Raw genomic sequence first — 14,309 nt, forward strand, 5'->3', positions numbered from 1 at the left:
AAGAATTGTACAGGCCCACGGGTGTTTACTGATGGGCAATATAGCTACCGTAATGTTTGGCCTGTGAAAACACTAGGTCTTGCAAAATTATACCTCAATATACCGTACTGTATATATAGAACTAGTCCATAGGCTCTCAAACTCGGTCCTCAGGACCCCACGCAGTGCATTTTTTGCAGGTCTCACAGAATCACAAGTGATATAATTAGCTCAACCTGAGTAATGAATGCACTTGTGCACCTGCCAGGTGACCTGGAAAACATGAACTGTGTGGGGTCCTGAGGACCGAGTTTGAGAACCCCTGAACTAGCCTGTGCAAAGAAAGCGGTTTTGTCCAAGTGATGGCCAATACTACAAATTACCTCCAAAATGCCAGAGAGTAAAGCGGTAGGCCGACTCACCACTATAAAATTCCGGGTTTCATAATAGGGGCACAAATTGGGATATATGAGGGTTCACATAAAACCTCTCGTGTAATATGAACCACAACTGTCTAATAGACATAAGCCTGGGATTACTAGGAATGAGAGGATCAAGATCCACATCATGTATATGAAAGAACGCAACAAGATGAGTTTTTGCTAAGAACCCTTGTTCTACAACTGTGGGCCTTATTCTGGTTCACTCCTTCTGGTAAATTCCTTCTTAGATGGACAAAACCATGTGCACTGCGGGTGGGGTAGATGTTACTTGTGCAAAGAGAGAGTTAGATTTGGGTGTTTTTTTTTTTTAATGAGATCTATATTGCAGTGTGAGAATAAAGCAGCCAGTATTTTCCCTGCACAGAAACAAAATAACTCACCCAAATCTAACTCTCTCTGCACATGGTACATCTGCCCCCCCCCCCCTGGTTTTGTCCATCTAAGAATGAGATTGTAAGCTTGCAGCAGGGCCCTCTAACCTCCAAGTCTGTCTGTTGTTACCCAGTTTGTTTTATCACTGTCTACTATTGTAAATCTCAACGGAATCTCTATATAAGAAACTGTAAATAAATAGTTTTGCCAGAAGGAGTGAACCAGAATAAGGCCCTGTATTTGTATAAACATTGGGCTACTGAATCCAATCCCTAAGGTGTCGAAGAATAGTTGTATCACACCACATTGGGAAAGTTGGTGCCACCATGGATTTTTAATCAAGCTGATCCGGGACTACCTGACCTGACATTTGAAATTCCAAAAAAAGCCTATTTAGTTCTAGAGTGTCCTTATGGCATAACAACATGGGAAGGGTTTGTAGACGGTAAAGTAATCTAGAGGAAGAAACCATTTTTAATAAACTTTCCCTATTCATGCATGATATACTTAAAGTTTTTCAGCCTTGCAATAGAGATAAATTGAAGAATGGCCATTGATGTTAAGTGTATATAAATTAAATTTGAATACCTAATAAAGGAATGGAGTGTCTAGCCAACAGGTAGGTCCATATCACTGGCCCATGTGTGCTGAGGACAACAAACACCACAGGTTGATATCGAGCGCTGATTGTATATTCTGTACTGCTGCTGAACCTTAGGGGAATTACCAAAACCCCTATCAATATATGCACAAGAAAAAAGAGAAGTAGGAGCAGCGCTGTACTGAATATAAAAATATATTTAATTTAAGAATTGCAATTATACACGTTATCACAGTCAAAAAATAGACAAACAAGACTTACACACACATAACATTGAGAACTCCCCCTCTTTAACTGGTGCTGGTTAGGCTTATTAATTTAGAATGCAATTGCAGGGTTATTGCTCATATACAGAGCCAGTTAGTAGGTTAGTACTGAGTTCAAGTCCCCACAGAAATGTGCATATTTATCGTGGTATACTTATTTGTAATCCGGGGGTCATGCAGATGGCTTGTTATTGATGGTGAATTTCTCTGACCATTAGCAATCGGTCATATCCGAGATCAATTCATCAGCCAGATGTTATTTGGCAGCCTCAGTGTCCCCTCTCAACGCGTTTCTCCGCCGTGGTGTCCTCTCAGCGGCTTCCTCAGGAGAAGTACTTCTCCTGAGGAAGCAATTGCATTCTAAATTAATAAGCCTAACCAGCACCAGTTAAATGGGGGGAGTTCTCAATGTTATGTGTGTGTAAGTCTTGTTTGTCTATTTTTTGACTGTGATAACGTGTATAATTGCAATTCTTAAATTAAATATATTTTTATATTCAGTACAGCGCTGCTCCTACTTCTCTTTTTTCTTGTGCTGAGGACAACCTTCCCCGCACAGTTCGAGATGCCTCCACTCTAGAATGCTTCAAAAACAGACTCAAGACTTTCCTGTTTACTCAAGCATTTCCTTAATTCCCTTAAGTAATGTTTATGAAAAGCTTTTCTGTACTTAATTGTTTTTGTACCGTATTACATTCATTCTATCTGTTAAGCAGCTTGAGACCTATTGAAGAATAAGCGCTATATAAATAAAATTATTATTATTTCTTAAGTAATTAAGCTACAGATTTCTCAAAGTTAACTGATAATTCTGAAGCCAAGACAAATTGCTTGATCTTATGCATAAGAGAAACTTTGGGATTTGAAATACACAAGAAAATAGTCAGCAAAGGCCAAAATCTTAATAGTCCGATTACCAATCAGAATTCCCTCAACTGCTGACCAAGAATGGATAACACAAAGCATGGGGTCTAATACTAAGTTAAAAAGAAATGGGTTTAGGGAACAACCTTGCCTTGCCTTACCTTGACCCGATGGCTTCGAAGCCCATTTATTAAGAGAGAAGGTTCAATGAGAAGTATAATTTTTTTTTAACCAAAGCTCTGAAATCCGCACCAAAACCACAGCGAGACAGGACCTCATGTAAATATTTCCAAAACACTGTATCAAAAAGTTTTGAGCATCCAGGCTGAGAAGCGTGTTTAACTGTGTCACTAGAGAAGATAACGGTGATGCTGTCACTGCCACAATAGCAGATCATATGCCCTTCACAGAATGATGGCCACTAACGAAACCAAGCGGATGTTCGATTAATAACGAGGACAAGATGCCTTGCAAATCGGTTGCCATAGTCAATATTTTCAAGTCCACATTAAGTAATTGGACGATAAGATGATGGCAACAAAGGATCCTTCCCAGGTTTCCAAATGAAGGTGGTGTAAGTTGCATTAAACGATGGGAATACAGGGCGCTCAGAGTCAGCGCCATCTCAGCCTGAAACATTTTCTCATTTTCTATGGATAATCCATCAGGGCCAGGAATTTTGTGAAGCGGAATCTCTATGATAGCTTAAAAAGAAAATCTCTGTGTCCGCAATGTCTGCCTCCCAACAATTCACATAGTGAGAGCTCTGGAAGTCCTGCCTCATCGAGTTTGGGCAGATAGCAAATAAGGTTCACAATGTTTGGGCAATATATGTTTTGAGGAAATAAGTTTGAAATCTCGTTAAAATATCTGAAGAATTAATTATAAGAGAATCAGGGCCATTTGCAACTAAGGACAGTTATATGGTTCTTGCGCCTCACCAGCTTGGACATATTTGCCAGGCGTGAACCTGTACAATTTCCCCACCTAAAAAATTTGTTTTTAATAAAATCAATTTTTAATTTAGCTTGTTCTAGCAAATAGCTTTTTAATAATTCATCATCACATTTTTTAAACACCAATTAACAATATTGCTCTCCTTACAAAATTAAATAATGTTACTACAAATATATTAATAACATATATTTACCCAGAAGCAAATTATCAACGTTATTTGTTAATTTATTTAAAACATAATGATTGAACTCATTATACTGTAAGTGTATGATGTTTTCTCCCCTTGTGACTGTGATACTTCTAATGGGGAAAACATTGACGGTGCTTCCATTTCCATTTGTATTCTAATTTAACGTGTCGTTTTTCTGTGGTCTGAGCGTTGTAAATCTGTAGTATACAATCCCACATTTAACCTACAGCATAAATGCTCCCTGGTCTTTCTACGTTAACATTATAACTGTTATGGAAAGAGGATTAGAGACTATTACAGACCATTGCATATCTACTATGGGTCAGAAAAAGTCTTCAAAAAGTTCAAAGCGTTGTGACTGAAAAAATAAAACAATTAGTTTGTCTGTATTGCCAAGAGTGGTCAAAACGTAGCAAAGTAATTTCCGTGAGATTCCTGGATTGGGGGGAGCTCTCCCGACTCTCAGGAGAGTAGACAATCCTTCCATATAATTTCCATGGCTCATGGGAAGAAAGATGACCCTCCCAAATCCTGTGCCTGGCTCCAGAGAGAGTAGACAACCCTCTTGCATTTTGTGCATTGCTCCTGGGGAAAGTTGTCAACCTTTCCGCATCCTGTACACATCTGCCCCCTGTATTCTGCCCATGGCTCTAGAGAAAGTAGACGTTACCTCTTGTATTATGGCCATGTCTGCTGGGAGAGTAGACAACCTTCCCAGATCTTGTACACAGTTCCTGGGATAGTAGACAACCCTGCTGCATCTTGCTACACAGATCCTGAGAGATTAGATGACCTTTCTGGATCCCATTGACTTCTACAGTGACTTGAAGTATTATACTGCACTAGTTAAAAGCCCATCTAAATGACAGCTTCTGCAAGGTACTTTCACTTTGAGCTGTGACCAATTTTACGTTCACTTTGAGCTGTGACAGTTTTAGCCCACAAATTCTTCACCCCAACCCCAGTTCCTATCTGCTCCTACCTCCAATCTCTGTCTTCACAGCTCCCTCTCTCCATATCCAGCAAGTTTGAAATAGATCAGTGTCCCTGCAAAAATTGTGTTCACTTTCTGTTATGACATGTTTTTGGCAGGAGGTGACTAAGAACCCGATGGTCACTCTGTCAGAGCTAAAGCATTCCTCTGTGGATAGAGGAGAACCTTTCTCGAAGGCAATCCACCATTCAGGCCTGTGTGGGAGAGTGGCCAGACGGAAGCCACTCCTTAATAAAAAAAAAGCACATGGCAGCTCACCTGGATGCACTTGAAGGACTCTCAGACCATGATGACACAAACATTGAACTCTATAGCGTAACTGCCAGACGTCATGTTTGGAGGAAACCAGGCACCGCTCATCACCAGGCCAATACCATCCCTACAGTGAAGCATGGCGGTGGCAGTATCATGCTGTGGGGATGTTTTTCAGCGGCAGGAACTGGGAGACTAGTCAGGATAGAGGGAAAGATAAATGCAGCAATGTACAGAGAAATCCTTGATGAAAACCTGCTCCAGAGCGCTCTTGAACTCATACTGGGGCGACGGTACATCTTTCAGCAGGACAATGACCCAAAGCACACAGCCAACATATCAAAGGAGTGGCTTCAGGACTACTCTGTGAATGTCCTTGAGCGACCCAGCCAGAGCCCAGACATGTAGCCGATTGAACATCTCTGGAGAGATCTAAAAATGGCTGTGCACCGGACATCTCACCTAAACTGATGGAGCTTGAGAGGTGATGCAAAGAGGAATGGGCAAAAATGCCCAAAGATACAGTAGGTGTGCCAAGCTTGTGTCCTCATAGTTACAAAGACTCGAGGATGTAATTGCTGCCAAAGGTGCATCAACAAAGTATTGAGAAAAGGCTTTGAATACTTATGTGCACGTGATTTCTTAGTTTTTTTTGTTTATTTTTTTATAAATTTGCAAAAATCTCCCAAAAACATTTTTTTCACATGGTCTTTATGGGGCATTGTGTGTAGAAATTTGTGGGAAATAATCAATTGATTCCAATTTGGAATAAGGCTGTAACATAACAAAATGTGGACAAAGTGAGGCGCTGTGAATACTTTCTGGATGCACTGTATGTGAAAACAACATCAGGATTTATTTTTTTACAGTTAACAAATAGCATCACACATGTCATAGTTCAGCAGTTACCGCATATTTGCCTGTGAGGCGTGCAAAGCATTGATCAACAATTAATTTAAAACTCATAGTCTACAGAAGCCTTGATGTGATGGATTAATTTAGCATAAAAATATGTGATGTGCTGTGAATAATTATTGCTGCACTGGAGAATTACTCTCTCATCTATAATGACAAATACACTTATAATAAAGATTACACTCCTAAAAGCAAAATCAATTCTGAAACTATTTTATGGAATGTTAATCCAGTGTAAAATGCTTAGCCAACGTGTAGTAGCTGTTTTGATTTTTTTTTTTATATATATAAATTATTCGATTTAGGATGATTCTGGGTCAACAATTAATGTATTACCAGAAAGAGATGTTTTTCAAAATAAATAACATTGTTTGGTGTTAATTCCCTCATCGGGGTGATTGGAGGAGCTCGGCCTATCCCTTTTTTAATGCCCCATCGGTCAGCCTCCAGTAACGGCAATGTGCAAAAAAGCATTAAACATTTTGATGACAACAAGCATACAACCAGCTAGTCGTATTATGCTGATAATAACCTGACCCTAATATCTAGAGTTTGGGGGGCGTTTTTTACTGCATTTTGGTATGGAGGAAAACTCATAGAAGCCTATGGGGTTCTTACGGCGACCCGCCACCACCCAAGACGGACCCCCGCTGCTGCCCACACCAGTGACCTCCTCCTCCCTAGCCCCGTACAGCCCCTTCCAGGTGCAGGGAGGAGGAGGAGGAGGTGGAGCCTGCCTCGCAGCAGCCGGGTAGGAGGAAGGGAGAGCTGTCGGCGCTGCTTCGCAAAGGGCAGCTCTTTTCACAAGAGCTGTCCTTTGCGACACTAATCACATATGTTAAGAGCATATGCGATTAGTATTGCTGCAGTAGCTGGCGGATGGGGCGAAGTGGAGCGGGGGATGTTAGTGCACCCCCCCTCTGCCTGGCTGCTCCTGCCCCTGGCTGTGCGGCAGTGTGAAAAGATGATGTCAGAGGTCTTGTAACACAATGTGCCTGGCGTAGGAGGGTCCTGCCTGCTGCGTGCTACCATCGCTCAGCCACTGTGTGACAGTACGGAGGGTCTGGGTTTGGTGGATGCCAGGTGTGGAGTGCGACTTTTCATTGACAAACTCAATTTTCGGGTATCCTGGGATTGTGCATTTTTTTACCATTCCATAACTGATTAAAAAAATTCCCTGGGATTGGCATTCCCTAATAGCTACAGACATAAAAAAGATAGCCTGCAGCCATTTTGTGGTGGAAAAGGGGCAGTGATGTTTGTGCAGTCTGTGCGTAGCCCAGGACTTACTCGCAGCTGTGATAGAAATAGGGCCGGAGCTGGCATCACATGACATCCCCTAAAATGTCTGACCACGTCTGTGTTTTCCCTGACACTCCCAAAAAGCGTCCGGTTACCACCCCAAAATGCCAGCTTCCTGGCACTCACCCAGCCAGTTATTTTATTGCAGGTCGGCCTCACACATGCATACTACAGGCTGTACGCGTGCGCAGTCTGTCCATAAGCACTCGGTCTGCGAATTTGCAGCTGTGCGTCCAGGTCTGAATTACAGATGGAGACGCCCTTATCTATCCTCCCATCGCACTGCAGCGAACCACCTTGGCGCACCATTCGCAGAGAATGCGTGTGAGACACTTGCCTGTCCCATTGCTGCGAATAGGATGCTCGAGCGCCCCCAAAAATAGCAATCACAATCACATGGTGTCTTATATCTTATAACACACAATCATTCATAATCATGGCTGACTTCACTACTTGACGATTAGAATTGGTGATATCCTGTATTGCGCGTTGTTTATTAAAGCAGCATAAATACTTACCGTAATATTCAAACATTCACTTTATATTTACTCTCAAACTCCCACTATTTTTTGTGAGGCTAAATATTGTTATATAAATAATAGACAAAAAAAAGACAAAACAAGCAACAAAACTTCACAAAGAAACAGAATAATGCATAAAAAAATGCATCAACCCAACAGCTCCACGCAGCCGCCTGGGATCCTGCTGCAGCTGGAGATATCAGCGGTGATATGATGCATGCTAACAGAGCTATCTGCAAATCACCTCTCCACCCAATCTCCATTTAAATCCCAGACACTGTACAACGTACTGGAGCTGTAAACCATACAAAGACGTAGGGGGAGCTACTGATGCATTCAAACTGACGTACAATCGTTATCACCGTAGGCACTACTTTGCAACTTTCATAATAAAGTATAAAGTATTGCCCCAAACATTCATCTTAGAAGCTGCGTACATACTTTTTGATAGTGAAACACGCCAGCAATATGGAGCAAAAAAAATGAAAATCTAATAAAAAAATGTAATAAAACAAAAAAAAAAAAAACTGTTCCCGCTGCTATTAAAAGTAGCTCCTACAAAGTCTTTGCTATTATCTAGCTCAGATGCTGAGACCTGCTGTTTCCAAGTCACAACAGTTGAACATTCATCTATCGCACCTGGATTAGTTTTTCATTATGTTAAACCCGTTTCCCTTTATTCTTTTTCGGATTTAAAAATCTAGATAATACAAGTGAGGATAATTCTCTCCTCTCCTTCTATAGCCGACGTGTCATGACCCCCCAAAGCTTCGTCCCATGAGATATTCTTGTAAAAAAAATTTTTTTTTTAAAACACCAGGGTAAGGACGTGTCCCAAAAAATTCCATTAATAGTCCTCTCTTAGCAAATGTAGGTTCCAGGGTCTGGAACTAAAGGATGTTTTAATCTCTTCAGGAAAACAATGTCTCATAATGATGTAAAGGACTATTGCGGTTCTGATGTAGAATCATAAATTATTCAGCACCTTTCACTTGGCATCACTGTGATATCCTCATTAGTAGTGGCTCACAGTGACTGTCAGATGGTGTCCGTACGAATGCCGGCATTATATTGTCTTTGAGATGTGCAGCTGGTTCCATGACACTGCCAGTATCTGAAAACATGACGCCAGTTTGTTTTATTTAGTGCTAAACCTTCCAGTTTGTAAAAACAAGGCTGACACAGAGCCTGACATGAGGCAGTGAAAATAATTAGCTCCCATTTTCTCAGCCTCCTATTTCCTTCTACCCGCTGTGATTCTTTTCCACTAAACCACCACATGTCAGTCGAAATGGGAGGCAATTAGTGGGCTCATTTCAGTCCCCACAACTGTGCTGAAAAGAAAGTATTTATGATGGCACAATGAACAGCTGAAAGATTAAATAACATTTGCCTTTTGAAAAGAAAATGACTTCTAGCTAAATGGGCAATTTTTGATTATTCTCAAACAAGCTTAGAGTAGTTGGTTTTTTAAAAATACAAGAAAGGAAAATGAGTCATTTTTAGGTGGAAGAAATCAAATAAATCTTGACACTGTAATGCAAATGACTGATGTTTTATTGCAAAATATGTAAATGTATTATACACTTAACAATAGCGGGTGCCTAAGGTCAGGCGGGATTGCTACTAACTAGACACTGCGCCAACAAGGTTACTATACGATTGCATTTTTTATGTTATTTTTTCTCTCTCTCTGTGTTTGAAACAAAGCCTTTGGGTATTCTTAAAGATTAAATTGAAGCGAGTCAAACGAAGCATACTTTTAATGGCACAATACACGTTGCGCGATACGAAATAAGCTTTGAAAGCATCATCGCCTGACATGTTTATAAAGGTCCTGACATGTTTTCATGACTAGATGACATGTAGCTTAAATTAAGAAAGGCAGAAATATGCCCCTTTTCAACTGGATACTTTTAATTAGGGCAGCGTGTTGTAAAGTCTTATACTTGGACGGCTTTACTTGTAATACGCGTACTTAAGGCTTACGTTTTTATTTATTTTTTTGAAACTTGATGTTTTGTTGACACAATTATGAAAGATGAAACAGTCACAGCGTGAAGCCCTCTCAGACTTTGTGGTGAGCGTGATGCACTGTACGTGGAAAGGTAGTTTCCCTGGAACCTCTGTATAATTGACTCCTTCGGTGCGGGACAGACAGGAGGCATATTACAGATGTGACATGAGATGCTAGCAACACCACAGCTACGACTGAAACATTGCTGTGCGTGGGATGTAGTCAAAAGGTCGGCAATAACAAGTGGAATGCCGACACTGTCAGAATGTTGACAGTAGGGTATGGATGACATAACTTTTGCTTATGCTCTAACATATGCAATAATTATGGCAAGGGACAGCTCTTGCGTTAAGAGCTGACCTTTGCAGTGAGCCAACGATGCGCAGCGGGTCCCGGCGGCTCCCCCCTCCCTCCCTTACCCGGCTTATGTGCTTCTGCTGCGGGTGGGCAGTCTCACCTCCTCCCTGCACACGGAAGAGGATTTACAGTGCAAGGAGGAGGAGGTCACAGCGCTGTGCTGCCCGGACACAGGTGAGGGGGGGTCGGCAGGGGTTCCGTGTGGGGCGGCGGGGGTCCGTTCAGGGCAGCGGTAGAACTGATGCTGCGTTTTCAGATGCAGGCAGCTGAAGAAGCCGCCATTGGATGGATGCAGTACCCACCAGGAACTGCATGCTCCTCTAAATCATGTTCTATCACATTGCAGCATAGGGGAGTACCCAGGCAATATTGTGTCCTTCTATTGTGTCCTTCTATCTTACCCAAACACAGGAATATTATCATGTGTTCTTTAAGGCTAGTACAATTATATTTCGGGCAGCAGAACGGTTTTTATATATTATTATATAACGATTAGCGACAGTGATTTCCCTACCAGGCGCAGTGTGACATCAGATCAGTGTATTAGAACATAAAACTACCAGGTAATAAAGGAAAGGAGAATTCATTAGATTGTTTTCACTGAATCATTATTCTCCGCGTTGATCAGTATTCAGAATTAATTGATTTTTTTTCATCATTCACATGGGAAAAGGGGCATGAAATTCATTTTCTCATGTAGATCTCTGTACATTTTCAATTTGAACACCAGGGTGCTTGTCTGACCTACAAATACCTCTGTGATAGAAGCGACTGTGTATGTGTAATATAGGGATGGATATGGAGAGATAAAGCCGGAGTGAGAAGTGATTTGTTCCACACGGAGCAGTAATCTGCATTTATTAGTGCTGTCATATTATGCCACGCTGTATAGAGAATGTATTAATACTGAGTGGGAACTAATGGAGTTTACAAGGTAATTTGCCAAACATAGGCCCTACAAAGACACACACACACACACACACACACACACACACAGCAAGGCTAGCTTTTCCAACAGCAAATAACCCCACCAGGTACTATATGTCTGTGGACAGTTCTAATGCCGGGTACACATTCGAGCGATATAGGCAAATTGCACTGATTGATTAGGTGAAGTACCACCACTGACCACTAGCGGCCACTTGATGGACTTAGGGCAGTGGTTCCCAAACTGTGTGCCTAGGCACCCTGGGGTGCCTCAGATCACTTGCAGGGGTGCCTTGGGTTGGTGGCCAGGATCAATTCATATTATTTATGGTCAATGTACCAGGCAAATCCAGTGCTTGTGGCTGCCAATCATAATGTATGTGGACAAACAGAAGCAAATTCTGTCCCTCACCAGATAACTGTGACATATAACCACAATGCACTTATTTTAATATTTTTTTCTTGAAAATCTCGATAAGAAGTATTTGGCCTAGGGGTGCCTTGAAAATATTTTGATGCTCTAGGGCGCCGTGATTCAAAAAATTTTGGGAACCTCTGACTTAGGGGTTACTCTAATTCAGTGATCACTAACCTTGACACTCCAGCCGTTGTTGAACTACACATCCCAGCATGCCGTGCTACAGTTTTACTATTTGGCCATGCTAAAACTGATGCAGGGCATGCTGGGATGTGTAGTTCAACACCAGCTGGATTGCCAAGGTTAGCCATCACTGCCCTAATATGGTTTGGTCCCCCACGCGTTCTGTGCACGTGCAGATGAGGGTGCGAGCGGGCACGACGAAATACATGTTGCCATCCCGCTCTCAGCTAGCAGTGCGGGCGGAGGCTCGTGGGGGCGGTGACGGGGGGCACAGTCCATGGGAACGTCGAGCATTTCATGGACATTCATATGAAAACGTTGGGCGCTCCCATGCAAATTTCCCGGTAACACGGGTGCCGGGGGCTGGCAGCTGAAGTCAGCGGATGTCAGCTGCCCGCCTGCATCCCGCACAGGGCGATCGCAGATCAGAAACACCATAGAGGTGTCTCAGATGTGCGAGCACTGGAGAAATCATTCGATGGTCGCCGAATGATTTCTCCCCCGTACCCAAGACTGCAAATGGACGATTATGCAAACCTTTCGCAGCCGTGTGGGTGATTGCGGCTTGCGATGGGGGGCAGGTGGCGCTGTGGGTGGAGTTTAGTCCACACGCAATTCGCAGCGTTGAGTGTCAACCAGATTAAGGTCCTAAATGACTCCTTTGTGCGCCAAACTAACAGAAAGTATTTGAAGGGACACAGATCTGTTTCTAACTTGACAAAACCATGTGCACTGCAGGTGGGGTAGATGTAACTTGTGCACAGAGAATTAGATTTTGGTGGGGTTTCTTTTGAGATATATATTGCAGTGTAAAAATAAAGCAGCCAGTATTTTCCCTGCACAGAAACATAATAACTCACCCAAAACTCTCTCTGCACAAGTTACATCTGCCACACCTGCAGTGCACATGGTTTTATCCATTTGAGAAGAAATTTGCCTTTGCGTGTGAACCAGAATAAGCCCCTAAAATGATCACAGCTCAAAGTGAAAGTAAAAAATTCACAGTTCAAATTGAAAGTACAGAAGCCGCCATTTTGACTACTATAGTACATGTCTGTATGTTTCTGTGACTAAGATAAATATGCTCTATGTGCAAGGCCTTGGAGCTATTTACCTCAGCTCTTTTAGGACAGAATCATCAATATGGAAATGAAATGTGTTTTTCTCCAAGATTTGCAGCCCAGCGACTAGGTGTGAATCAGGCCCATAGAGAGCAGTATTATGGACATTTACCTCAGGGTTGCTTCCAGATTTTAGATGGTATCCAAACACCAGTTCTAGGTTCACAATCTTTTCTTCGTCTTCATCTTCAAATGCTAGATCCTAAGGAACAGATTTGATAAAGCGCATCACCCAGTTTGTCTTTTCAATCTCTTTGTACCTAGAACCTCCAAGACTATCACAGATGCAGGAAGGACAGACTTAATAACAACTATATAATGCCCAATGTTGGGGATAGAAGCTACTTACCCACTGCAGTCATGTTTGCATCAACACATGCAATAGAAAATGAATATAACCATTTGACATTTGTATGCCTCAAATAAGCATATTTATGCTGTAGATATGCGCTTGACATGTTTGCAGGCATTTCCAAATACACTGAGAACACAGCTTTTCCCATTCATTTACAGGGGTTTCCGGCATATGTGGTACATGTTAGGAACCCAATTTAAATCAGCCTTAAACGAACAGCAATCAATAGCTCAAAAATAATTCCTTAGTCTCCCACCAAGGGCCTGATTCAGAACTGATCGCTGGGCTAATCAGCCTGAGATAGGATCTGAATGGGGCCCTAAGTCCCTAAATGAGCCGATGTGATAGAAAAAATACCCTGCTTCCCAAAACAAAAACTGCTCAGTGGGGTAGATGTATGAAGCAGTGATAAGGGAGGAGAAGTGATAAAGTGCCTGGTACTTTATCACCGGCCAATCAGCTCCGACTGTACTGTTTTTAAAACCCAGCCTATAACTTAACAGTCAGGAGCTGATTGGCCGGTGATAAAGCACCAGACACTTTACCACTTCTCTTCCCTTATCACTGCTTCATAGATCTACCCCTGAGAGTACTGTATAAGGAATTAAGTGGAAGCTTTTTTTTCCTGCTGCTTAGCCAATCACAAGTGGTCCCAGTGTTGGCTGCCAGTTATTGTCTGTCCTAGGGACTCCTCTTACTTTGATCATACATCAATTCATAGACTTACTGGATCTCAATGATGAAGGAAAATATGTACCGTGCTGTGGAACTTATTCATGTCAATCATCTATTTATGTCAATGGCCTATTCATTTCAGTGGGGAGCAAATTCCACTAAATTCGGGCAAATATTTGATCGGACAAAGCTTTATTTTTACACTGCAGATTCAAGCCAGGACACACCCATGTCAGCTGTAACTCTCCTCTGCTTGCCTTCATTCATATTTATTAACAGTTGTTTATATAGAACATTTCTCAGCAATTACAGAGAATGTACCAGTCCCTGCCACCGTAGCGCTTGCAATCTACAGTATATTTTATACTAAATGGACACAGAAGCACCTAATGGGGGTGATTCATCAATAATCGGATGGTGGGGGGGGGGCCAGCGCATGCATGTATTTGCGCTGCTGCGTGTGGCGAGGCAGCGTTACGGTGCTCGCTAAGCAGTAAACGAGCGCTGCTTAGCGACCCAACCTAAATTAGTCCCAATGTTTCATTTTTCAGTGAGAAGGAAACTGAAGTATCTAGAGAAAACCGACAGAACCACATCGAG

General features: G+C 42.2%; 1 protein-coding gene across 1 annotated transcript in view; it reads right to left on the reverse strand.

The window, feature by feature from the left end:
- Positions 1 to 14,309, reverse strand: part of MAP3K20 (mitogen-activated protein kinase kinase kinase 20) — a 216,017-nt gene that overhangs the window by 13,714 nt on the left and 187,994 nt on the right. The window contains exon 16 of the mRNA XM_083154790.1: positions 12,792 to 12,881. Coding sequence (XP_083010916.1) covers positions 12,792 to 12,881 — 90 coding nt within the window. The remainder of the gene's footprint in view (positions 1 to 12,791; positions 12,882 to 14,309) is intronic.

The sequence above is a fragment of the Crinia signifera genome, chromosome 7 (genome assembly GCF_055691185.1).
Source record: "Crinia signifera chromosome 7, ASM5569118v1, whole genome shotgun sequence".
In the NCBI taxonomy this organism is placed as follows: domain Eukaryota; kingdom Metazoa; phylum Chordata; class Amphibia; order Anura; family Myobatrachidae; genus Crinia; species Crinia signifera.